Source organism: Heptranchias perlo, chromosome 12 (genome assembly GCF_035084215.1).
Source record: "Heptranchias perlo isolate sHepPer1 chromosome 12, sHepPer1.hap1, whole genome shotgun sequence".
Lineage (NCBI taxonomy): Eukaryota > Metazoa > Chordata > Chondrichthyes > Hexanchiformes > Hexanchidae > Heptranchias > Heptranchias perlo.
In genome coordinates, this window is record NC_090336.1 from 20,528,034 (window position 1) to 20,555,389 (window position 27,356).

General features: G+C 43.2%; 1 protein-coding gene across 2 annotated transcripts in view; it reads left to right on the forward strand.

The window, feature by feature from the left end:
* ptprja (protein tyrosine phosphatase receptor type Ja) overlaps window positions 1-27,356 on the forward strand; it is a 158,724-nt gene that overhangs the window by 106,157 nt on the left and 25,211 nt on the right. For both annotated transcript variants that reach the window (XM_067993731.1, XM_067993730.1), the window contains 7 exons: window positions 1,314-1,583; window positions 2,383-2,643; window positions 5,530-5,817; window positions 11,471-11,617; window positions 18,408-18,609; window positions 21,021-21,142; window positions 21,940-22,027. In XM_067993731.1, the coding sequence (XP_067849832.1) occupies window positions 1,314-1,583; window positions 2,383-2,643; window positions 5,530-5,817; window positions 11,471-11,617; window positions 18,408-18,609; window positions 21,021-21,142; window positions 21,940-22,027 (1,378 nt within the window). The remainder of the gene's footprint in view (window positions 1-1,313; window positions 1,584-2,382; window positions 2,644-5,529; window positions 5,818-11,470; window positions 11,618-18,407; window positions 18,610-21,020; window positions 21,143-21,939; window positions 22,028-27,356) is intronic.

Consider the following 27,356-nt stretch of genomic DNA (forward strand, 5'->3'; position numbering starts at 1 on the left):
GGTTGACAGTTATAGCTGTGGACCTTTCATCTGCCAGGTAGTTGTGATTGATCTGCGTGGGGTGTGGACTTGAATTTTCTCTCTTCAGGACTGGTAGATCTCAATGTTTTTCCAGCTTTCCCTGTTTTTAATTCAGGCTCCTTGCCTCATTGATCTTTTATATAATTTAACAGATTCTTGCTTTTCCATTAAGCAATTTGCAGGCCATTCAGCCCATGAATCTCCTCTTGGTGTTTGGAATATCTGTTGTCTCATTCTCCCCACCTCCTCTCTATACAGGGGTTTCTTTATCTTTCAGTTTTAAGTTACACCCAAAACATTAACCTTTCCTTTCTATTTGTAGATGCTCACTGGCCTACTGTGTATGTCCAGCAATTTCTGTTTTTTAATTTCTGTTATTTTGTTACTAGACTGAGTGCTGTAGTGGGTCAGACACTGTCCTTTCACTGCTTTGAATCCGAGTTTGAATCTAACCCACAGCGATGGAGTGAAAGTCATCTCTACTGACTATAAAGGTCTTTTATGAAATAAGTTTGGACAGAAACAATCTAGTTACTCAGCAATTAAATCAGGTGGTGGGTCAAAGGTAACAGAAGCTAGGGACTCGACAGCAAAGATGTCAATTTCAAAAACTGGTCTTCTAAACGTGTCACTGGCTCAGGAGACATTCAAGCAAGGTCCATTTCTGGAGCCGCTTCCTCTAACAGACCAGTTCCAACACCAGGTTGGCCATTGTGACAGGTTTCCATTGCAGTTGATGTGTGCCCTGTAGCGTAAATGTTCCACGTGTGCCTGTAATTTTTTTTCAAGATTCTAAAATGGAACAGTTTCTTTGGAGATATGTGGTCGCAGATGTGACAATATTATTGCATCATGGGACATATGGTGCCCAACACTGCCCATTTTAGTAACCATGTTCGGGCTGTTGTAATTTGCATTAATATCAAAATGTCTCTGCACCAGTGTGCAGGAGCTGATTGCAGTGTTTCTTTAGGCTGTGACTATTTTGGCCTCAACCTTTTTAAAAAAAAAGATTCCTCACTATTTGGAAGAGGAAACAAGGTGGGAACTATCATATATCACACATATACATGATTATGTTATCCTGATGGCATCTTCATCTGCATTTGGTAAGAAGATGTCTAATGATGACACAGGAGTAATGTTTTTTTTAATGGCTCCAGTGTTAGAGGGCCAACCTAGACCATGTTGAAGGACCTAGACTCAGTCATTGCAGCTTCTGAAATTGTGTGAATTCTGTGTTTTTTTTCGTGTGCAAAATGTTCCATGATGTAACTTTGTTTCTCCCACAGTTCCCTCACCACCTGGAATCATAGTGGTGACCAACATCACTAATTCCACCATTGAGATTGGCTGGGGGAGACCTGAAGATATGGATATCGGTGGATACAACTTTAGTGTTACCTACCAGATGGCACAAGCAGCAAATACGACTTTTTCTACAGCAGATAACCAATCTCGTATACCCGACCTCAACTCTGGAACCCAATACAACATAACTGTTCTTACCACTGGCCCTGAGAGTTTCATTAGCAGCTTCAAGACAATATATCTCTACACACGTAAGTGTGCTGTGCGATTGTCCCTCATACAAGACTGGAATTATTTTTCTTGTCTGTTTACATGAAGGGAAATTTTGCTCTTGTATTCATTCTCCCTCTTTCAATAGATTTCATCAAATTGAATTCAGTTGATTAATAGGAACATGTCATTGAAATGGTGAGGACTAATTGGGTGGAAGTAGATGAAAGAGTTAATCCCATCTGCTATTACACTGATGTCAATTTCTTGTAACGAGCAAAAACAGGTTGAGATTCAGTCCACTAGTCTTTGGTTCTGGGTTAGTGGAGCTTTCCATAGTTAGTCATTGACAGCTCAAGACTGAATCCCCAGTGATGAATTTTATTTATTTCCTTTGCAGTTGAGTTTCTGTCTGGTAAATATATGCCATAGGATCCTTTTTTTCTTATATCTGCCATGCACAGTTGAGTTTGAGTTGTGTGATGAACCTTCTTGACACATTGAACATTGAATAATGCAGTGCACCAACTGACAGTGCCAGATCATAGTTTCATGCTCAAAATGCCCCAGGGCAATGTGTTTCAAACTCTTCTCATGAGTTCCCAATTTTGGGAATGCTGTCAGGGAAGGAAAGATGGTGCTTCTCCCATTGGTAGAAAGGAGAAATGGACATGCAAAATGTATGACCATCTAAGAAACCCAGTCAATGGTAGCATTGGTAGTGCCCTATGAGCAGCAGATTGCCTTTCCATCAAGGAGTCCTACTGTGAGTGGGGGAAGAAAATTAAACAAGGGAGCAAAAAACACTAGATGATCTCTAACTTCAATTTTTGTCTCTAGAACCAAATCCCGTCATCAATCTCAGTGTTGTGAGTACCAACAGCACCTCTATACATCTGACTTGGGATGAGCCACTTGGTTACAAGAGTGAGTACATGTACAGAGTGCAAACAGATGGGACTCCAAGTTCCAGTACCACGGTCGGTACAAAATTCATTATTGTCAGTAATTTGACATCAGGAGATAAGTTCACATTCACCGTCTTCACCAAGGTAGCAGATGGCACTGAAGGAAATTCTGTCACCTTGCTCCAGTGCACTGGTGAGTACTGATGCTCCCTGTTATTTGTCAACTTACCTGTCCTAAGCTGTTGTTTTATCAAAGAGTCAAAACAAGCAATTCTTCCAATAGCTCACAATTACTTATCCACATGCACACATTCACCCAAGTATATATTTATTTATAGAGGCATGTAGGGCATGAGTCATGCAAGCAGACAATAATGTAATTGCATGAAAGCAGGAGCAGGGAGTAACAAGTTCTCTCATTCACAAGACCCACAAGTGAAATAAATCTATAATCAGTTGGACCTCCGAAAGAAGAATTATAGGAACATCAGTTTTAAAAATAATAGAAACAGATTACATTATAATAGAACTGTCATGCCTGGAGGCAGCTAAATAGGCCTTTTCAAAATGTATTTATTTATTGAACTCTCTGGCACAGTGGGTGAATTCACTGTCTGAGGTGATACTGAACCATACAGACACAAGGTCCTGGGCTCAGTCCCAGTCCATGCTGAACTTGCTGATCTCAGCTGGAGGAACAATTGGCCTCCGTTCCCCTGAGCAAAAGAGAAAGGGTTCATGCCTGATCACTAGGTAGTGATACCCACTAGGATTTCAAGTGATGACAGAATTGGGATCAGCTGTGAATTTCCCCAAGTATATTTTGCCACATGTGCTACCATAGAAACGAGGGCTCCAAAGACCTGCAATCCTTGTGGCAAATTAGGAATGGTATCAAGTGATTGGGGGCTCATTTACATTGGATCTCTGCCCTATTCCAGATGTGCTGAGGAGACAGGAGCAGTTGTTCTTGCATCCACCACCTGATGTTCGAAATGGAGGCGGGACTGGTGGGGTGATGTTATGTGCTGGAATTTCTTCCTGACCCATCACCGGTGCTCCCAATGTATTACGCCTCAGAGGAAGGTGTACAGTACTTAATTGTGATGGAAGTACAGCCCATAAAATGGCAAAGGCTGGTTTGAGTCCTGCAAACTTGGATTTTGGAAAGGCTCATTGGTTTACATTAATGGAAGTTCAGGGCAAACTTGAAAACAGCTTAGGTCCATTGTTGTTTATCTCCTCCATCTGCTGTTGGACCTTTTTTGCACTGGACTCAAACAGCTGCCCCAGTTACAGAAACGCCTGAAACCTGTATGCTAGTTACCTGACCCAAGGAATTCCAACACGGTCAGGCTACCATGGCGAAACGGAACTCCCACTCCACCGTGGTTACACCAGCAGAGCGGAATCACACGTTTTTGGGCCTGAGCTTCAGAGCATGGATTTGTGGGAGCAAAAAGCCAGAGCGTTCTTCGCGCTGGCTGCAATCCAAGATGGATCCCCTAGCATGAGGAGAAGCAATATTTATTTTGGTGTCATTGATTTTTAAAAATTTTTCATTGTAACATATTTTTGAAGTTTATTGGAGGCTCTTTTAAGGTAATCAATTTACTTTCTAGCGTGCAGCCATCCATTAAATTGGGACACGCTGCTCATAGAACCAAAGAAAGGCCATTCAGCCCATCGTTCTGTGCCAGCCCTTCACTTAAGTAATCCCGCTGCTGTGCTCTTTTCTCTATTCTCAGTGTGGACACACCAATGATTTATAAAGTAGCAGGGTTACCTGACCGTTTTGGCTCAATATTGACCTGTTAATACATCCCAACATTTGATTTGTTTTACTCACTGTCACCGAGCATTGTTGCAATATCTTCAATTTATTTTCAATCAGGACCCCCCGATCACTATCATTTACCTTGCACATTATTTTCTTTCCATATAAGTAATAGTCCCTTCCTGGATTTTTTTGTCCCTTATGAAGCACTTTCCATTTCTCTACATTGAATTTCATCTGCCACCTGTTTACCCAATTTCCAAGTATATTCAAATCCTCTTGCAACTTATCCTTATCAGAGTCTACCACCTTCATTAGCTTTGTATAATCTGCAAAATTAGCCATTATGCTTGTGACTCCTAGCTCCAGATCATGTATGAAGATATTAAACAAATGAGTTCCCAAAACAGATGCCTGTGGGATCCCTCTGGTAACATTCTCCCAGGCTGATAACAATCCCTGCATCACTCCCTTCTGGCTTCTATTGGTCAACCAATTACATATCCATTGTAAAATATTTCCACTGATTCCCACTTTCTTTATCTTCAGTAATTAATTAATTAACCTAATACCACACTAAACCAGCCCACAGGTATGGCACCAAATAAACAGTTTCCAGTATTGAAGAATTTAAATGAAATAAAGTCAAGATACAAAAAAGTGAAAATCTTTAATATTTTTGCCCAGTTATTCACTCCCACTGAAGCTAAGCTCCACACTCTCCAAGTCTTTCACACTCCACTGATCGCTTGCTGCTCAATACTGATCGTTGATTAGAAACGCAGATGTGCCTTTCCTAGTGGTTTATTGGGTATATGCATTATGAAGTGTGATGCTTAACTGTACAGATCAGGAGGTTCTAGGTTTGATCTCTGCCCACTACTGAATAAGCTAATCTCAGCTGGGCAGGCAGTAGGGATGCTACAATTAATCTTAGAGCCCCTGGGCTAGAGAACGGAAAAATCAGCTGAGCTTCCCAGTCCTTCACCATCCAGTGGAGATAGGATTAGGCTGGGTTACAATGGTCCCTTGTGCTTGTCAAGACTCACTGGCTAGGTTCGCACATGAAGAATAGCCACTTGGGCACGATACCGGAGGGTGGTCAATACTCTTGAGATAGTACTTCAGCAAGTCATTGTCTTCAGGAGAGGAGGAGAGAAAAACAGGGTTGGGGACGTCAGAACCTGAGTAAGGGAGACAATTGAAAGGGAAATAAACAGAATTTTATTTCTCCAAATCTTGACTTCAATTGAAGAAGGTTTGCTTCTCTGTTGCATTGATGTGAGTTTTTGTTCCCTGCAGATGCAGCCGCAATTAGCTCTTCTTCCCTGAAGTGTCAAGGAGTGGATCTCAACCCCATCCTCCACTTGGAGTGGACATGTCCGATCGGAGTGAACACAGGCTTTCGTATCCAAACAACAAACTCTCTTGTTCCCTTAACTGAAAGTCTGGAATGTAATCCAGGACAACGACAGCAATTCAACCTGACCAATGTTACATTTTTCACAAGCTATACTGTGAACATCACCACATTGTCCTGTGGTCTCCAGAGTACACCGACCAGTATAGACTGCATGTCAGGCATTACACGTAAGTATAAACTCAGCAGTTGGCGCTCTCTCACAGTGAACGAATAGATATGACACTAGAGCTTTGGCGTCTAAAGAGACTTCTCAGGCAACTCATTGTCATGTATTTTGCTAAAGTTAATTTTTTTACCCAGTTTCTACCAACTTCATTTTTTTTATTCAGGGAGGACTGATCAGGAGTCCTCTTTCACTAAACGAAGCAAGGAATGGCTGCGATGCTTTATAGAATCATAGAATCTTACAACACAGAAGGAGGCCATTCAGCCCATCGTGCCTGTGCCGACTCTTTGACTAATCTTTTCTCATACATCCTCTTTGACTCTTTTATTTCCTTTGCCAGTTCTCCTATGTACTTTCTGTATTGTGTTTTATTCTCTACTGTATTATGAACCTGCCATTTATCATAAGCCTCCTTTTTCTGTTACATTGCAATCTCAATTTCTTTTGTCATCCAGGAAACTCTAGCTTTGGATCCCCCTCCTTTTCCCCTGGTGGGAATGTGTTTAGTCTACGTGAACTATCTCCTCCTTGAAGGTCTCCCATTGATCTTCTACTGTTTTACCTGGCAATCTTTGTTTCCAATCCAGCTGGGCCAGATCCTTTTTCAACTCACTTAAATTCACCCACTTCTAGTTGAGTATCTTCACCTTTGATTGTTCCATGTTTCTTTTCATAACAACTCTAAACCTAATATTGTGATCACTGTTTCCCAAATGCTCTCCCACTGATACTTGTTCCACTTCACACCCCAGGACTAGATCCAGCACTGCTTCATCCCTCATTGGCTGGACACATACTGATCAAGAAAGTTCTCTTGTACACGTTTCAGGAATTTCTCCCCCTCCTCGCCCTACACATTGTTTTTCTCCAAGTCTATATTAGGATAATTGAATTCCCCCATTATCACTATTCTATAATTCTTGCCTCTTTCTGAAATTTGCTTGCAGATTTTCTCCTCCATCTATTCCCACTATTTGGTGGTTTATAGTATACACTCAGCAACATAACAGCTCCTCTTCTGCTCCTTAACTCTAACCAAATAGATTCTGACTTTGAACCCTCAAGGACATCATCCCTTACCAGGGCTGCAACAGTATCTTTGATCATTGCGGCCAACCTCTTTCTCCACCTCCCCCCACCCACCCCCTCCCCACTTCCTATTTTTCCTTCCCTATCCCTCCTGAATTAATTGTAGCCAGGAATGTTGTTCCCATTTCTTCCCCACTTTGAGCCAGGTCTCAGTTATTGCCAGTATATCATAACCCTATGAGGCAACATGTGTCTGTAGCTCACCAATTTTATTTGATATGCAATGTACATTTACACACACACACATTCTAAACCCACCTTAGTCTGCTTTGCATTTCTCTCCTGTCCGATCCTTCCTCTTTCTGGACTTCCCTATATTCTAATTGTCTCTCCCAGTCCTCTATACACCTTGTTTCTCCTTTCTGCTGCTTCATCCTTGTTCCCCTCCCTCAGCCAAATGAGTTTAAACTTTGGAATTATGTAAATGTCCGCACTCTGCATCACTAAGCAAGGAGTAAAACTTAGATACAGCAAAGGGGAGGGGAAGCATTGTCCTTTTCATTTTTTTTCCTCAAAATAACACACAAAATAGTCAGTAGGTGAAATACTACCATCCATATACAGTGAGCTCAGAGTAGTCTCACGTTATTATCTGGACATGATTAACTTGGCATTACATAATAGTGATTAGAGCCCTTTTTGGTAGTTCAGAGGTCACAGACTTGAGTGACATGGCTGCCTGTCACCTACAACTATCAGCCTCTGTCTTCCCTTGTAGCTCATGATACCAGAGCCATCCGTCACTGGTAGAGCAAGTCGCCCAACACAGTCAAAGCTTCATCCAACCGAAGAACAGCATTGGCATTAGTCACAGAGAAGTCTACAGCCTGATTGGATTAACCTTATTAGCTCTGCCAGCTATAGCAGGAGTCTCAAATGTGGAATTACATAAGAACATAAGAAATAGGAGCAGGAGTAGGCCAATCGGCCCCTCGAGCCTGCTCCGCCATTCAATAAGATCATGGCTGATCTGATCCTAATCTCAAATCTAAATTCATGTCCAATTTCCTGCCCGCTCCCCGTAACCCCTAATTCCCTTTACTTCTAGGAAACTATCTATTTCTGTTTTAAATTTATTTAATGATGTAGCTTCCACAGCTTCCTGGGGCAGCAAATTCCACAGACCTACTACCCTCTGAGTGAAGAAGTTTCTCCTCATCTCAGTTTTGAAAGAGCAGGCCCTTATTCTAAGATTATGCCCCCTAATTCTAGTTTCACCTGTCCTTGGGAACATCCTTACCGCATCCACCCGATCAAGCCCCTTCACAATCTTATATGTTTCAATAAGATCGCCTCTCATTCTTCTGAACTCCAATGAGTAGAGTCCCAATCTACTCAACCTCTCATCCGCCCCCTCATCCCCGGGATTAACCGAGTGAACCTTCTTTGTACTGCCTCGAGAGCAAGTATGTCTTTTCTTAAGTATGGACACCAAAACTATATGCAGTATTCCAGGTGCGGTCTCACCAATACCTTATATAACTGCAGCAATACCTCCCTGTTTTTATATTCTATCCCCCTAGCAATAAAAGCCAACATTCCGTTGGCCGCCTTGATCACCTGCTGCACCTGCATGCTAACTTTTTGATTTTCTTGCACTCGGACCCCCAGATCCCTTTGTACTGCAGTACTTTCCAGTTTCTCACCATTAAGATAATAACTTGCTCTCTGATTTTTCCTGCCAAAGTGCATAACCTCACATTTTCCAATGTTGTATTTCATCTGCCAAATCTCCGCCCACTCACCCAGCCTGTCTATATCCCCCTGTAGGTTTTTTATGTCCTCCTCACTCTCCACTTTCACTCCCATCTTTGTATCATCTGCAAACTTTGATATGTTAGACTCGGTCCCCTCCTCCAAATCGTTAATATAGATTGTAAAGAGTTGGGGACCCAGCACCGACCCCTGCGGAACACCACTGGTTACTGGTTGCCAGTCCGAGAATGAACCATTTATCCCAACTCTCTGCTTCCTGTTAGATAACCAATCCTCCACCCATGCCAGAATATTACCCCCAATCCAGTGATTCTTTATCTTGAGCAATAATCTTTTATGTGGCACCTTGTCGAATGCCTTCTGGAAGTCTAAATACACTACGTCCACTGGTTCCCCTTTATCCACCCTGTACATTATGTCCTCAAAGAACTCAAGCAAATTTGTCAGACATGACTTCCCCTTCGTAAAGCCATGCTGACTTTGTCCTATTAAATTATGTTTATCCAAATGTTCCGCTACTGTCTCCTTAATAATAGACTCCAAAATTTTACCCACCACAGATGTTAGGCTAACTGGTCTATAATTTCCAGCCTTCTGTCTACTACCCTTTTTAAATAAGGGTGTTACATTAGCAGTTTTCCAATCTGCCGGGACCTTTGCCGAGTCCAGAGAATTTTGGAAAATTATTACCAAAGCATCCACAATCCCTACTGCCACTTCCCTCAAGACCCTAGGCTGTAAGCCATCAGGTCCAGGGGATTTATCCGCGTTGAGTCCCATTAATTTACTGAGTACCAATTCCTTAGTGATTTTAATCGTATTTCGCTCCTCCCCGCCCCCCCCCCCCTAGAGCCCCCTGTTTGTCCAGTGTTGGGATATTCTTAGTGTCCTCTACCATAAAGACTGAAACAAAATATTTGTTCAGCATTTTTGCCATCTCCATGTTTCCCACCATTAATTTCCCGTTCTCATCCTCTAAGGGACCTACGTTTGCCTTAGCCACCCTTTTTCTTTTTATATAACTATAGAAACTCTTGCTATCTGTTTTTATATTTTTGCTAGTTTATTTTCATAATCTATCTTCCCTTTCTTAATCAATCCTTTAGTTACTTTTTGCTGTCTTTTGAAGACTTCCCAATCTTCTATCCTCCCATTAAGTTTGGCTACCTTATATGTCCTTGTTTTCAGTCGGTTACTATCCTTAATTTCTTTACTTAGCCACGGATGGCTGTCATTTCTTTTACACCCTTTTTTCCTCAGTGGAATATATATTTTTTGAAAGTTGTAAAATAACTCCTTGAATGAACACCCCTGCTCATGTACCGTCTTACCCTTTAATCTATTTTCCCAGTCCACTTTAATCAATTCCGCTCTCATACCATCATAGTCTCCTTTATTCAAGCTCAGTACGCTTGTTTGAGAACCAACCTTCTCACCCTCTAATTGGATATGGAATGTAACCATGTTATGGTCACTCATTCCAAGGGGATCTATCTCTGAATAATGGCAGATCCTACTATCCAAACTACTTTAATGTTAAATGTGCTGCTCAGATCTACAAGAAAGCTTCATCGATACATGTATGTAACAATCCTGCTATCCTTTAAATCTGCATGTGGGCAAAATCCACTGAGGATGGCTAGCATAGCATATGCAGTTTACAGAAGGAGTAGTGAGTAGCGTGATAGAAGAGCAAGTTAAATTGACAGCATACCACCTTAGTAAACAATTGAAATTTTAGAGTACATGAAGTAGGCAGTAGTCAACGTATATGGCAGGAGGGTGGACAATGGGAAAGGAGACTGGAAACTATAGAAAGATAAAGGCCAAAGTTTGCTTTCAGTTCTGGGAGTGCATATCTGGAAATTTGGCAGCAGAGCCATAATTTTCCAACCACTAATTTTAATGGACAGGAAATCACCGACTGGGAGGCGACGAGGGGGGGTGGTGGTGCAAGTTCCCATTATGCACTTCCTGGATGTGCCAGGACTGCTGAAACAAAATATCCAGATAGAAGTCTTGAAATAACACACTGCCACATTAGACAATTGGGTGGTGCAGTGGACTAAACATTGGCCTTTTCACATCTAACCCAGAAAGAGTGGATGAAGGTCTGTTTGCGAGCTATAAAATTCCCCGTGAAATGTCTTGGCAGTCTCGATCCAGTTCCTAGTGCTAATGACCCTACGCACAAAATTCAGATGGATTTTAACGCACTAACGGGTACATTTTCCACTTGCAAGTTGCTGACGCAAAGCCTCATCTGCCATGAGTACATATTGGGAAATCTCATGATCTTCTGTCCATTAATCGCCCAATCGGAAATGTTACCTTAAAATTGGCTGTCTCACTCAAGACTTATGTAAAAGTTCCAATTGTGCTGTTTTGAGGTTCAGGCTGAGGCACAGTGTTGGATCAGCATAAAAGGATTTTACTCCACATCTAACCCTGCTTTACCTGACTTGAGGGTGCCTGAAACTGAAACTAGGTGCCTGAAATGTAAAGAATCCCATTCCCCAAAAATAGGAGTAAGAAGGGAAATCGAGCAGAACTTTTTCACCAAGTGTAATAGGCTTTGAAATAACTTGTCAAGCAAATTCATTGAAATACAAATGGGTTCAAGATGTTTCTTCTCAGAAGAGTGAGAAAAGATTGAGGGATGTAGTGAGAAGGGTAGGTGGGGTTGATCCATGAATAAGGGGCAGTCTTATTTGGCCTTTTGTGTTTCTAAAAATTCTTGTATTCTAACACCCCTCTCCTTGTTGAGCAAAAATTCACATACACAAACACACAAGTCATTAAAAAGGAACGCTGTGCTATTTCACACTACCTGTCTTATTTATTCGCAGAACCTTCCTTGCCTCCTGTTAAATTAACGTTACCAGGTCTTGAAATTACCCACAAAACAATAAAGTTCAGCATCGGAGAAGATACGTTTAATTCCAGCAGTGGTCCAATTGTGGCAATTGCTGTGATCGTTACAAAAGAACAAAGCAGTAAGTACTTCCATTTTTTTAATTGAATTATTATCATCCTTCGCTGTGAGGATCCAAAACTCGTCTAGTGATCTTGATCCTGGGTGATTTGCACCTCGTACTATACCGGAGGGGAAAAAATCCTTGGCCCCGAAATTCTTTGAGCCTTGCTTGTCTACTTTTTTATTCCATTCCCCTTGCAATAAATGACAACATTCCATTTGCCTTCCGAATCACTTGCTGTACCTGCATATTAACTTTTTGTGATTCATGTACTAGGACACCCAGATCCCTCTGTACCTCAGAGTTCTGCAATCTCTCTCCATTTAAATAATATACTGGATCTCTATTCCTCCTGCCAGAGTGGACAAGTTCACATTTTCCCACATTATACTCCATCTGCCAAATTTTTGCCCACTCACTTAACCTATCTATTTCCCTTTGCAGACTCCTTGGGCTCGATTTTACCAGGCCTGCGGGTTTCCGGCGGGTTGGGTTTCGGGAGTGTGGTCAACACGCTCGGTGAAATTAGTGGGTTGTCCGCGCGATCGTAGCAGGCAACACACTAATTGGATCCACTTACCTGCTCTTCCGGGCTCCGCGCTGCTGGTCTGCGCGTCGGGCGGGCTGCGCATGCGCAGTACGATCTGTCAGCTGGAGGCTCTCTAGTTAAAGGGGCAGTCCTCCACTGACAGATGCTGCAACCAATCGAACAAATTACAGCATGGAGCAGCCCAGGGGGAAGGCTGCTCCCAGTTTAATGATGCCTCACCCCAGGTATCATCAGATGGGGTGAGGAGGAGGGGGAGGACAGAGATCTTCCCCCCGGCGGGCGGGAGGAAGCGGCCTGCCTCTGCCACCAAGAAGGCCTGGCTCGAGATGGCAGAGGAGGTCACCTGCACCACCAACATATCGCCCACCTGCATACAGTGCAGGAGGCGCTCCAATGACCGCAGTAGGTCAGCCACAGTGAGAACACGTAGTCTTTCCCCTACACTCCGTCTGCCACAACACTGCCCCCACCCCACATCTCCTTCGGCACCGCCAACACTACTCTGTCACATCACCCCTCATACCCACTCAAACCCCATCCTCATCTTACCTGCACCTACTCACCTCGCGAGTACTCACCCCGCCACTAACACGCAACCCAATCCTCATATAATCTCAAGGCTCTATCCCATACTCACCCTCTCGTGCATCTCCCTCACGGCCAGCCTCACTCAACCTGCCACCACCTGTGCTGCAGCCACAGGGCATGCATCACACATGTGCAGTAGGCAGCGTAAGGCAAACGTGTCGTGAGCATGAAGGGGATGCACAAGGGTGTCTGAGGGTTTGTCATGGGTGTTACCTATGTTGAATTTCAGAACAACTCACATCACACATTATATTGGCACCACCACTGCCATGTCTCCGCGAATCCTGTCTGTTTTGTGCAATAATGCCCGCTCCTGGGTATCCCTATGAGGACCCACCACTGATGCCACCCATTGTGTTACTGCAGAGTAGGTGCAGGTGTATTTGCAGGGCTCCTCCGCGCAGACGACTGAGAGACATCGGCGGTGTACCCGGCTGCACCCTGGAAGGATGCGGAGGAGAAGTTGTGGAGGGCAGTGGTGACTTTGGCAGCAACAGGTAAGCAGATGGTGCACGGGCCAGCCAGGAGCAGCTCGGCATGAAAGAGGCTGCAGATGTCCACGACTACATGTCGAGTGAATCTGCGCCTCCGTGTGCACTGCTGCTCAGAGAGGTCCGGGGAGCTGCGCCTCGGTCTGTGGACCCTGTGGCGAGGGTAGTGCCCTCTGCGACGCATCTCTCTCTGCGGTAGCCCTCCCTCCTGCTGTACAGGTGGATGTGTCACAGCACTCTGTTGTGGAGCTCCACGTGTCAGAGGTGGACGGCGTGGATGGCGAGGCTGGCGATGTTGTGCGCCCTCCGAGGAGGTCATGACTGCAGCTACGGCGGCCCCCATCCTCAATATGTACATCTGAGGGGGTCCGCAAGGTAGGCACATGTCTCCGGACCCCGGGGTGAGTGTGCAGGTTGGTGACTTTGACCATCAGGAGAGGGGTGGTGGAGGCCACACTTTGTCCCAAGTGACAGAGCGGCCTCCTGCAATGGGTGAGGGTCTCCCTCTCTTCCCCTCCCCCCCCCCCCCCCCCCCCCACCTGTCAAATGGACCTTTGCAGCTGCCACAGGCTGACGGCTGCAACACGTCCAATTCAACTAGGACTGTTTCCCCCACTGTGTGAAACAGTCCCATGTTTCTCCAAAATCACACACAGTCCCTTAATCAGGTCAGTTAATGACCTGAACAAGCAAAATAAATACACTCAAGTGGCATCCCGCTGGCTTTAATTGCCTGCGGGATTCCCACCAGTGGGGGCTGCGCACGCACCCCCGCATGTCATCGGAGAACCCGGAAGTGGGCGGGATCGTGGCGCGATCCGGTCACGTGCCTGGATATCGGGATTTTCGGGGCCCCCCGCTGGAAACGCACACGAAACCCGCTGGTAAAATCGAGCCCCTTATGTCCTCTTCACAACTTCCTTTCCTACCTACGTTTGTGTCATCAGCAAATTTAGCAACCATACATTCAATCCCTTCATCCAAGTCATTGATATAGATTGTAAATAGTTGAGGCCCAAGCACTGATTCCTGTGGCACTCCACTTGTTACATCTTGCCAATCTGAAAATGACCCATTTATGCTAATCAATCCATTATCCATGCTAATATGTTACCCTCTACACCATGAGCTCTTATTTTGTGTCGTAGCCTTTGATGTGGCACCTTGTCAAAAGCCTTCTGGAAATCCAAGTACACCACATCCACAGGATCCCCTTTATCCACGTTGCTTGTAACTTCCGCAAAGAACTCTAATAAATTAGTCAAATTCCTATTCTCTCTTCTGTCCGTTAACCAATCCTCAATCCATGCTAATAATATTACCCCCATCCCATAAGCCCTAATCTTGTGTAACAACCTCTTGTGGCATCTTATCAAATGCCTTTTGAAAATCCAAATACACTACATCCACTGGTTCCCCCTTATCTACCCTGCTAGTTACACCCTCAAAAAACTCCAATTGATTTGTCAAACATGATTTCCCTTTCATAAAACCGTGTTGACTCTGCCTAATCATATTATGATTTTCTAAGTGCCCTGTTACTACGTCTTTAATAATAGATTCTAGCATTTTCCCGATGACTGATGTCAGGCTAACTGGCCTGTAGTTCCCTGTTTTCTGTCTTCCTCCTTTCTTGAATAGCAGGGTTACATTTGCTACCTTCCAATCCAAGGAGACCATTCTAAAATCTAGGGAATTCTGGAAGATCACAACCAATGCATCCACTATCTCTTCAGCCACGTCTTTTAAAACCCTGGGATGTAGGCCATCACGTCCAGGGGATTTGTCGGCTTTTACTCCCATTAATTTTTATAAAACTTTTTCTTTACTAATCTTAATTACTTTAAGTTCCTCCCTCTCGTTAGACCCTTTCCCCGCTATTTCTGGTATGGTTTTTGTGTCCTCTGTGAAGACAGATATAAAATATTTGTTTAATGTCTCTGCCATTTCCTTATTCCCCATTATAATTTCTCCTGTCTTTGCCTGTAGGGGACATTTGACCTATTGAAAGTAATCTGGTCTAAAACTGCCTCAGTAATTCCTTCCCATCCACTCCTTAGTATCCATGGGTATGTTAAGAGCTGGAGCTTTCCTCAACCTGCTGCTGTAGGACAGAGGTGGTGAAAGTGCTGCTGGATCTTCTCGGACCACATCCTTCACCTTTTACAACTTTTTGTGTAATGCTCAAGACCCGGGGTATCAGTGCTGCTTTGGCAAACCTTCCAATTGGGTATCTAAAGATTGATTTTATGAGTTTGTGCTGGTGGTGAGGAGTCTTGCTGACCAGGATCATAAGTCCAGAACCAGGTCCACAGATCAGCTCGCCCAATCCACACAGGGCTACATTTTGCAGTGAAGAAAAATGCCAATATTTTGAGGATGCACTATTGCCCATACTAGCTTCATTAAGGTTCAAATTTGATGTAATTAGGACCCTTGGTAGTGGGCAACATGGGAATTCCTTTGGGGGTTCTAATTGTGCTACTAGATTTGAAGGAAGAAAGCAATTCCTGAGCACAGTGAGGTAAATTTAACCCCCAAGAACACGTGGGTTCTAAAAGTTCTTGTATTCTAACATTTCCCCCCGCCCCGCCAATGGTGGACCCCTACCTACCTCTGACTCTGCAGCCGACCTCCAGCGACCTCCAATCTTCTTCCCGGCCCCACGAGCTCCTGCCCGCAGGCCTCCCTCCTGTCAGCAGGCTGGCTGCTTGGCGCAAAACCCGGAAGTAATATTTATTGGTCTCACGATCGCAACCCGCCCACTTACCTTCCAGGTTTCGCACCTGAAAATCTTTCTTCCACTGCCCCCCACCTCCCGGCTAGAAGTGAGAATTCTGACTATTATATACACACTTGTCCATTACCCAGGAGCAGCATTTCTTCACAATGTCAGAAGAAGCCTATCTTCAGTGGCTTTGCTCAACAAAAGGATTGTCACCATCTTTTGAAGGCTGGCCTCCAGACAACTTGCAGCACAACAGCTGCTCTTCACCCCCCACCCCCAAAGATCCTTCCAAGCCACATTCAGTGACCAATGTCAGATTTGTCAGCTCTCCACAGATGCAAGTTCACAGGTCTTATTTTGCAAGGGGCAAAATGTTGACTACTCTCCTGTGGAAAGGAGGCATCAGCTCGACAGTGCACAGAACATTTTTCAGGAGCTATGGTTCCTAAGGGAATAGGGCGTAGTAGATGTCTCCATGTATAGGCAATTGAGCCTGGTCACCACGTCTTGACAGATAAGGTACATGAGCTTTCACCTGGGGAGGAAGCCCTGAAGTGCCAAAGATACTTGCTCTCCTTGCACCCATCTCATTCTGCAGCACATGCACTTTGCCAGCTATCAAACTGGGGTGGGGTGGGGGGGTGCAGTTAGGTTCTGCACTGCTAAATCACTTGCCCTCAGACTTCATTTTTCACCTCCGTATTGGAGTTTCCTTTCCTCTTCTCCCCAGGCTTGGCAAAGGCTGCCAAATACTTAAAATTTATTTTGCTGTTTTATAAAGGCTGAAGCAATGTTTGCCCTAAATGCAGCCACTTACCTTTTAATTAAGTGCATGCCTTTAAATTTGAGCTGCCACCCAGGTTTTGTCCATCCTCCATTAAGCTAACTGTCAGTAGCCAAACTGTGCTGGGAGCTTTGTGAATTAAAATGAGCTGACCTCATAAAATTGGGCAGTCATATCAGTGTATTGTGGGTTATGGAGTAGAGTAGACTTGTCATTATGGGACTGGACTAGTAAAGCCGAGATTGAGAGTTCAAATCCCAACAAGTTGTGAAATTAAATTCTGTGGAAAATTTGGTGAATTGTGGGCTGGCACCTAAAAAGTAACCATGAAAGCTTCTGGATTGTCATAAAAACCCAACTGGACACTAAGGTTCTTCTGGGAAGGAAACCTGCCTCCCCATCTGATCTGACCACAGTCCTACACTACATGGTGGATTCGTAATGCCCTCAGGACATATAGACATGGGCATTAAATGATGCTTTGCCAGTGTTGCTGCGATCCCATCGCAAGAACAACTTTTTTTTAAAAAAAGCTTGAGCCCAGCAGCTGGCCACCTTGTCTCCGTTTTTCCTCATCTTGCAAAATCAGGGCTTTAATGCCAACATCAAGCACTCCTATGTCTCAGATCATGCCCAGTATAGATACATGCAAAATAAGCCGCCCTCTACTCTGGATCAACAACATGCTTCAGCTCCAAGCTCAGAAGAGCATTCCCTACTGCATCAGTATGACATTTTTCCATTTCCCCACATTAATGTCCTGTGTGAGATTGTCCTAATTCAGCACTGATTGATGTTGTACTGTAGGATTAGACTGCCCAAACTAATTTCACTTGCAATCAGCATACAGAGCAAACTTTCATCTCGAAATGAATTTGTGCCCAGCTAGAGTGTCCAGCCATTACACTACCCTCGTGCCTTGCCATCCTTCACCTTAAAGGGAACAACAAAACAAATGTTTAAAAGGGCAATGTCTTCATGGAAATCTGTTTGGAAAGCATTTTAATTTGTATAGACAGCCACAATGCAATTGGTTTCAATCAGACTGGACCACATCATGGTGTCATTATTATAAAAATAACATGCACCTGTTCTGGTTCTTTTCCCTCCTCAAACACTTTGCCTCTTCAAAGTGCTTCTGGTGCATCTTAAGGTTTTTGGAAACTATGAAGATTCTGTTGGGTCCTTGTCTCTTTGAGCTATACCCAACATGTTTCTTTGAGTTCCCAGTTGTGCTGAGACACTTTGGTGCTTTTGATTGCCAATGATAATTTTGCTGATGGTAGTAACTGTCCAAAATGGATTGTATCTAGTCAGAAACAGGAATGAAGATTATAAAGGATGATCAAATAGCTTGTGGAACATTATGACTCTTGAGTTGTTGCAACCATGAAAATCTCAAGCTAAGCAACTGGTCAATGATGCATAATATAACATATGATCTTAGACAGATTTCCAGGAATGACACATGATTTACTTTTTGATATGGGGGAATGAAGTGAGAAACTTTGTAGAAACCTTCTGCTGAGATTCAATTAATTAAATAGAGTTGATAATAGAGGGGATTATACACAGTTTGTGGAAGGATTGGAATTGATGGGTCAAGTGGTCATGTCTCATTCCACGCTCTCTTATGTTCATAAGATTTCTTTTCATTTCTATTATAGATAATATACCTGATGGAAAAACTATTGAAACGGCCTTTAGTCCTGCTGTATCTGCCTATACAACTCAAGTCATACAACTTCAAACTGGAACTCAAAGTACCAGAGCAGCTGCTCTGACAGATCCTATCCCTGTCATCATAGGAAATGATAGTGAAAGTTTTGGATATATTAATAAAGAGTTGACTCCTTTGACCGGGTACCAGTAAGTTCTTTGATGATTATACATTTAACTACTGACTGGAAAGAAACAGTGCTGTTATGATATGTAATTTGATAATTGAATCTCAGCTCTGAAATCCTCTTGCCAGACAACTTGCCAGGCCAGAGGATTGGTTAACAGACGGAAAACAGAGAGTAGGAATAAATGGGTCATTTTCAGGTTGGCAGGTTGTAACTAGTAGGGTGCCACAGGGATCAGTGCTTGGGCCTTAGCTGTTTACAATATGTATCAAGGATTTAGATGAGGGGACCAAGTGTAATGTATCCGAGTTTGCTGACCTGACAAAGCTTGGTGGGAAAGTAAGCTGTGAGGAGGACGCAAAGAGGCTGCAAAGGGATATAGACAGGTTAAGTGAGTGGGTGAGAGGTAGCAGATAGAGTATAATGTAGGGAAATGTGAAATTATCCACTTTGGTAGGAAGAATAGAAAAGCAGAATTTTTTTTTAAAGGTGAGAGACTAAGAAATGTTGGTAGTCAGAGAGATTTGGGTGACTTGTACACGAATCACGGAAAGTTAATATGGAGGTACAGCAAGCAGTTAGGAAGGCAATTACGTTAGCCTTTATTGCAAAGGGGTTGGCGTATAAGAGTAAGGAGGTCTTGCTGCAATTATATAGGGCTCTGGTGAGACCATGCCTGAAGTACTGTGTACAGTTTTGATCTCCTTACCTAAGGAAGGATATACTTGCCTTAGAGGCGGTGCAACAAAGGTTCACTAGATTGATTCCTGAGAGGTGATCTCATTGAAACATACAAGATTCTAAGAGAGCTTGATAGGGTAGATGCTGAGAGGTTGTTTCCCCTGGCTGGAGAGTCTAGAACTAAGGGTCATAGTCTCAAGATATGGGGTCGGCCATTTTGGAGGAAGATGAGGAAAAGTTTCTTCACTGAGGGTTGTGAACCTTTGGAATTCTCTACCCCAGAGGGCTGTGGATGCTGAGTCATTGAGTATATTCAAGACTGAGATCGATAGATTTTTGGAATCTAAGGGAATCAAGGGATATGGGGATAGGGCAGGAAAGTGGAGTTGAGGTCGAAGATCAGCCACAATCTTATTGATTGGCGGAGCAGGCTCGAGGAGCCGTAGGGCCTGCTGCTGCTCCTATTTTTTATGTTATTCTTCTCAGAGGGCATTATTCATCATTCCAACCATTTAGGAAGGTATGTAACTCGTTTGTATGTTTCTTTTCCCACCCAGCACATTGTGTGAAGACAGCAAAAAATTAAATGCCAGGTTGATATGGCGACTACCCAATCGCCTAGCAACACATCATGCACTTATATAAAAGGAGAAATAGTGCGCTGCTATAGTATATTCTGCAGCAAGACCTATGAGACTGGCTGATGCAGTTTATCTATTGTTGATGCTGGTATTTTACTCTGTCCCCTCTGTTTCCTTAATGAACTGACATCTGTGATGAGCACACTATCCTTAACACAGCTTTTGAAAATTAAATTATAAAATTTATTCTAATACTCCTATTTTCTGCTCTAATCCCCAGATCTACAGTTTGAGAATTGATTGATTTATGTCCCTGTTTGACTAGTTTGCTTCAGTCCAGATGTGCAAAATGGTCTTGTTTGGGCTGTTGGGTTGCACCCAATAACCCATCTGTCAAGTGACCACCCAACAAGTGTCACTGATGGTTCAATGACTCTCTTTTGGGTGACCAACTTCTTTTAAGCTTGAATTGGCACCTTTGTAAAGAATAACATAGCATAACATTTTACCCCCTGATTTATCCAGACGGATATGTCAGGCTCACCACAATCAGAATGTATTGTTTGCTCTGACGATAGATTTTCTTGTCATCAGGAAACAGGCCAATCAGGACATGCATGGGATCCATGTTGCTGGTCAGGAGCACACAGTTTCTTTGTGCAGATGATATATTTCTCGACAGCTTCAACCAACAAGACCTTCCTGCCTGCTGCTCCCTGCTCCCTCTGAGTATTAAAACTTCTCCATGTAAATGGATTGAAATTGGCTTCAAGCATTTTGAGGTATATGTCACTCACAGTAGGCAGTTACAGTAGAGAACAGATAGACTCAATTTGTCCTTCTCAAAGAGAGCCACTGTTCCTCCTGTTGTACATATCCCAATTCCACGGTCAATTCCAAGGAATTTGACCAACTTTATGTGGAACAGGGAGTTGCCTCAGATTCCCTATCAGTGAGGCCTCTGACCGAGTGCCGTTCCCTATCCCACAGATTGTTTGTTTGTTTCCCCCCCCGCCCACCACTGCCCCGTGCCATTCTATCTCTCGACTGCAACAAAACTTTTTTTTTCTTAAAATAATTAGATCTCCAATTTACAAAATCTCAATAGCAACCTTCAGACAACACATTGCAGTGTCTTCCCTGATGTTCTTTGCTTTGTGCTTTTTTTCAGAATCAGCTTGGCCGGATTTACAAAAATAGAATTTGATAATGCACATAAAAAAATTGTTGCAAACAAATCCTTCTTCTCAGCATATTATTATTCAGAACGGATTACATCACACCAAAATCCAGGTTAATATAAAAAAAGCCAGTTTATATGATTTCACATTTAGTTCCTGTGTCTTTTGGAGTATTTACTGTACCTATTTGTTTTTTTACCATAATTTTATCTTTTTCCTTTTTTGCATTTTGTAAGTTCCCAACAGTTCCCCCGCTTCCCATCCCCAGTATGCTTCTTCCCTTGCTGTTTGGACAGGCTGCAGATCTTGCTCTCAAGGCCCTACTTTTGCTGCTTGGGGTCCTCATTTCAGAGGACCACTATCTACTGCAATAGTGTGACATTGTTTTTAATTTCTTGCACCAGCCATCTGTCCATTTGGCTTCTCTTATGGGAATTGCCAATTGGAACCAAAATATTTTTGCTTTAGCTGATGCCCACTGGAAACTGCATTAAGACTTCCCCAAACTTATTTTATCCCGTACCCTTACAACCAGTAGAGAGAAGATTTTCATCCCATCAGTCTGGGCTAAATTTTAACCCAGGTTCCAGAGGTGGCAGGATCAGGTGCAAACCCACTGGAGCAGCTGGTTCACCATTTCCTGACTTTTATTCAGAGTTGATCTCTCTTCATAAAATAATGTAATTTGGGGAGGAGGAGGAGTAAGTTGGAGAAATGTATTTATTTTCCCCTCAATTACTAAACATGGGGCAATACAGGTCCAAAATCTGTCACCCCAGATTATAACGTTCTAATCATAGTTGTTACAGATTGTAGATTTCCAGGTGAAAGAGAAGTGGGTTTTTTTCTCTGACTCTTAGATCCTGGCCTGCAAGGTTTGTCAATGTCTGTTGGTGTTGTGTATTCCAGATGTTATTATTGGAGCTGTGGTTGGATGTGTCTTGGGTGCAATTGTCATATCCCTCCTGGTGTTGCTGCTTATTTGGTGGAAGAAACGGTAAGTAATATACCCAATTTTATGGCCATCTGATATGTACCCAATTAGCCCCATGTGTCCTTTCAGTCACATAACTCATCTTATAAGTGGCCATTCTCTGGCCTTCCTCCTTTTGTAATGAGGCCTGAAGCTTTACCATCCCAAGAACGTGTAGAACAGCAAAGCATCTGCTCATTACATTTAAATCTAATTGCTGCATGAATGATTTAAGCAGGCTCACACACAAATATAACAGACCAATGGTTCAATAGATTGTTGCATAGCTGATGTGATACTGAGCCAAACACACCGAGAAGGTCTCAGCCACTGTGTACTGAGTTAGCTGATCTCAATGGGTATAATACAGATGAGGGAGGCCATTCAGTCCATATAGCTCATCCTTCAATAGAAACCTAGTTTCCTTCCCTCCCATCGCAGCATCCAACTACACCTTAAATGACCAAGTGTTTTGCTTCCAAAACCCTACCCAGAGTCCATTGCAGATATTAATTTCTCCTTGTAAAGAAGTGCTTCTTGATATTAGTCCTGACCTTGCCTTTTACCAATTTGTACCTATGTTCCCTTGGCCTAGCTTTGTGATTTAATTTGCCTTTTCTATTCCATTTATTATTTTAAATATCTCTAAGTTCTCCCCGCCGCACCCCCGCCAACCCCCACCATTAATCTCTTTTCAAGAGCAGAACATTTTCTAACCTAGGAACTCTAGTGCCCCGAAATTTACGGAGAGGCAGGGAAGGAGTGGGGCCGACTTGGTCCGGACGAATTTAATGGCAGGAACTCATTTCAATTTTTTGCTTCCGTTTCCAGACCGGCAGCCAGCCAGATTAAAAGGTTGGCTGCTGTCGGGCGGGAAGGCCTGCACTAGAAGGCTCCAGCCGGGGACTGGAGAGGGAGCGTGGGAGAGAGAGAGATCGTGAGGGTGGGGGGGCGGGGGATGCAGAAAAAAAGAGATCAGCACGCGGATTGGGGGGGGAAGCTTGCGGGGGGAGGTGGTGGGGGTCGGTCTGAAGATGGCAGGGAGGGGGGTCTGGAGATCGTGGGGAGGGACGCCGATTGTGGCAGGTTTGCTTGGGGGGAAGCACTGCTGCTCTTCCTGGCCAACAAGCAGCGCTGAAAAAGCACTTATCTGCTGGATCCAGCAGTTCGCGCCTCCTTTCAGCTGCCCGGTTTCCCAAGCCCTAGGAAACCCGGCCCGCAGCCGTTAAATCCGGATGGCTGCTAAAATCTGAGGCAAGCAGCCTCATTAACATTTTTAAGTCAAGATGCAATCTGACCAGAGCACGATGCACCTTCAGTATGACTGCCCTAAAGTTATACTCTACCAAATTGATGATATGGCACAATATTTTGTTTCCTTTGTTAGTCATTGTTATGCAATGACTGGAGACGGTAAGTTTTGAGTCTACTATCACTCTTATACCTCTTTATACCATCTCTCTTTATACCTCTCCTGTGACACCATCAATTAATGATTGTCCTCAACATGCCTGACACAAGGTTAAAAAGTGAACCAGGTTACCCATTATAGAATCTCTGATGAAAACAGAACCAAGTCTGTGATATCTTCCACAGTCAAATAACTTGACACTCACTGGCTAGGCTCACACATAAAAGAATGGCAAATTGCTAAGTTACCAAAGGATTGGCCAGTGCCCATCGCAAGTGCTCACTGACAGTGAGTAAAGCAAATCAGATGTTGGGATGTATTAAAAACATCAATATTGAGCCATAATAGTGAGGTAATCCTGCCACTTTATAAATCATTGGTGCAACTGCACATAGAACACTGTGTACAGTTCTGATTGCCGCAATACAAATAGGATATTGCAGTTATTGAAAGGATATAGAAAAGAGCAACCAGAATGATTGAGGGGATGGATGGATTGGATTATGATGAGTGATTAGGCAAACCATGTTTTTGCTTCAGAAGTTTCAATTTCTGCTCCGCAATAGAATACCTGCTAACTTTGCAACTTACATTTATTCACCGTTCACCATTTCTTGCTGTTTCCATGATATAACACTTTAATAGTCCCAGGATTTTAAGTAGTGTTGTGTTCTACAGTGAATATATTTACCTTAATAACTTCAGACTGTGGAGCATGAACTGCTTTAGTTGGGAGCTTATTCCACATATTCACTACTCTTGGGGTGTGGAGGAAGAGAGGAGATTTCTCCTCCCCCACCCCATAATTTTGTGTGCTTGACCTAGGTTAACATGTTAAATAATTTGTTTAAAATGAAACGGCAAGGATAATGTAGATGTAACAATCTGGGTAATCAGAATTCCACACAATATTCCAATTCAGCAGTCATCTCTGCAAGATTAGAATTCATTGTTTCACTTAGTAAAATTTCCTCAAGAAACATCCCATTACATAATTAGTATTGTTAACTGCTTCACATTGGTTGGACACGCAAATCAGTACATTTGCTTGAATGATAACTTTGTGAGCCCTATAACAAATAAGGATGTTACTGTTTTATGTGTCAATATTTGTAGCCTAGCAGATAAATACTGATCATGAATTCCATATTGCTCTTTACTCATTCTGCTCCTTATATATAAATGATAGGATTGCAAAACTGAAGAGTTGATATCACACAGTGAGCAACAGAAGTTTACTCTGGTCACTTAAAGTTAATAACAGATTACTGTTGTGACTTCACAATCTTGGATCAGTTCAACTGAAGAGGGCCACCATTTTAAAAGGGGAGATGATGGTTTTATCTGGATATTTGAATTCTTATCCAGTCATCATGAAGTTAATGTCACAGTAGAAGGGTGAGTTGCGGGGTGGGGTGGGGGGGGGGGGGGTGGGAAAGTAGAGATAATGGATAAGATAAAAATAGAAAGGAGGAGCTAAATAGGTTGGCATCACTCAAAGTGAACAAGTCACCCGGTCCAGATGGGATGCATCCTAGGTTGCTGAGGGAAGCTAGGGTGGAGATAGCAGAAGGTCTGACCACAATCTTACAGTCCTCTTTGGATATGGGAGTGGTACCAGAGGACTGGAGGATTGCAAATGTTACACCCCTGTTCAAAAAAGGGGAGAAGATAAACCTGGTAACTACAGGCCAATCAGCCTAATGTTAGTGGTGGGAAAACTACTAGAGACCATTGTCGAGATCAAAATTAATTTTCAATGGTAGAAGCAAGGGTTAACAAAGAACAGCCAGCATGGATTTGTTAAAGGCAAATCATGTCCGACTAACCTGATTGAGTTCTTTGATGAAGTAACAGAGAGGGTTGATGAAAGTCATGCAGTAGATATATATATGGACTTTCAAAAGGCATTTGATAAAGTGCTACATAACAGACTGACTCAGAAAATAGAATCACATGTTATTAAAGGGACAATGATAACTTGGCTATGTAATTGGCTATGGGATAGGAGTCAGAGAGAAGTGGTGAATGGATGTTTTTCAGACTGGAGAGAAGTATGGAGTGGGATATCCCAGGGATTGGTATTAGGACCATTCCTTTCCTTGTTATATATAAATGACCTGGACTTGGGTATAGGGTGTATAATTTCGAAGTTTGCGGGTGATACAAAACTTGGCAATGTAGTAAACAGTGATCAGGATCGTAGCAGACTTCAAAAGAACATAGACTAGTGAAATGGGTAGACACTTGGCAGATGCAATTTAATGTGGATAAGTGTAAAGTAATGTACTTTGGGAGGAACAGTATGGAGAGACAGTATAACATAAATGGTACTATTCTGAGGGGGTGCAAGAGCAGAGGGACCTGGGGGTGCATATTCACAAATCTTTGAAGGTGGCAGGGCAAGTTGATAAGGGAGTTAAGAAAGTGGCTTTGTAAATAGGGGCATTGAATACAAAATCACAGAAATCATGCTAAACTGCTACAAATCACTGGTTAGGCCTCAGCTTGGAGTATTGTGTACAATTCTGGGCACCACACTTTAGGAAGAATGTCAAGGCCTTAGAGAGGGTACAGAGGAGGTTTACCAGGATGATACCAGGAATGAGGGACTTCAGTTATGTGGAGAGATTGGAAAAGCTGGGATTGTTCTCCTTAGAGCAGGGAAGGTTAAGGGGAGACCTAATAGATTAGGTCTCCCCGTAACCTTCCCCTAATATTAAATATTCAAAATTATGAGGGGTTTTGATAGAGCAATTGGGAGAAACTGTTTCCTCTGGCAAGTGGGTTGGTAACTGGTGGTCACAGATTTAAAATAATTGGTAAAAGAATTAGAGGGGAAATGAGAAATGTTTTCACGCAGAGGGTTGTTAAGATCTGAAATGCACTATCTGAAAGGGTGGTGGAATCAGATTCCATTGGAACTTTCAAAAGGCAATTGGACATGTGTTTGAAGAGGTCTAATTTGCAGGGTTATGGGGAAAAAGCTGGGATGTGGGACAAAGAGCTGGCACAGGCACGAAGGGCCAAATGGCGGCCTCCTGTGCTGTAGGGTTCAATGATTCTAACCAAAGGATATGGACTGTGCTTGAAAGGGGGTAAATTCAAAACTAATCTGTAAAACATTATTTCAGTGGGCGAGTGATAAATGTATGGAACAGGCTCCTTAGGGAGATTGCAGCAGATAGTATTGATTCATTCAAATGCAAATTAGATAGATTTCTTTTAGAAAATAATATTTTGAGATACAGTATATGAGTAATTTGAGACATGATGTATGGTAAGTCTAGCAATGCATGGGGGAAACAAGTGCCTTTGGACCGAATGGACCCCAAAGCTTTCCAACATTGAGGGTTTTCTTCACCTCATGCCTGGGTCTCTTATAGACTAATTGATAGAGATTGATTGCCATGATTAGTTAACAACTCCATTATTGTTGTATAATTCGACTACCAGGATGGTTGAAGGCAAACTAGATGGACCTTGGTCTTTTTTCGTCTATTAATTCCTACGTTCCTAACTATAGACAGCAAAAGTCAACCCTTCAAGGGAGAAAATGAGACAACTGAAAGTGGAAAAACTTGTGTTTTCCCCTGAAAAATGCTGCTTTGGAGATGGGAGCAATAGCATAGCTTTTAAATGTTCTGTGCCACAGGATATAAGCTCACGCCAATAATTCCCTACACAATGTGTTTCTGATCTTGGCCATGCCATCAGGGAGGATGCTGAAATGAAATCAGGTACTTCCTCCACTGGGAGACACTGACCTGAGGCTCAGCACTTCCCAAGGGGATATACAGCTGAGGCCAAACACTTTGCATGGGGAGGCATTGAGTGGATGCTAGCACTACAAGTGGGGAGGCACTGTGTAGAGGCTGGTACTTCCCATCAGGAGGCACTGACCTGAGGCCGAACACTTCCTTCCCAAGGAGATGCCGAGCC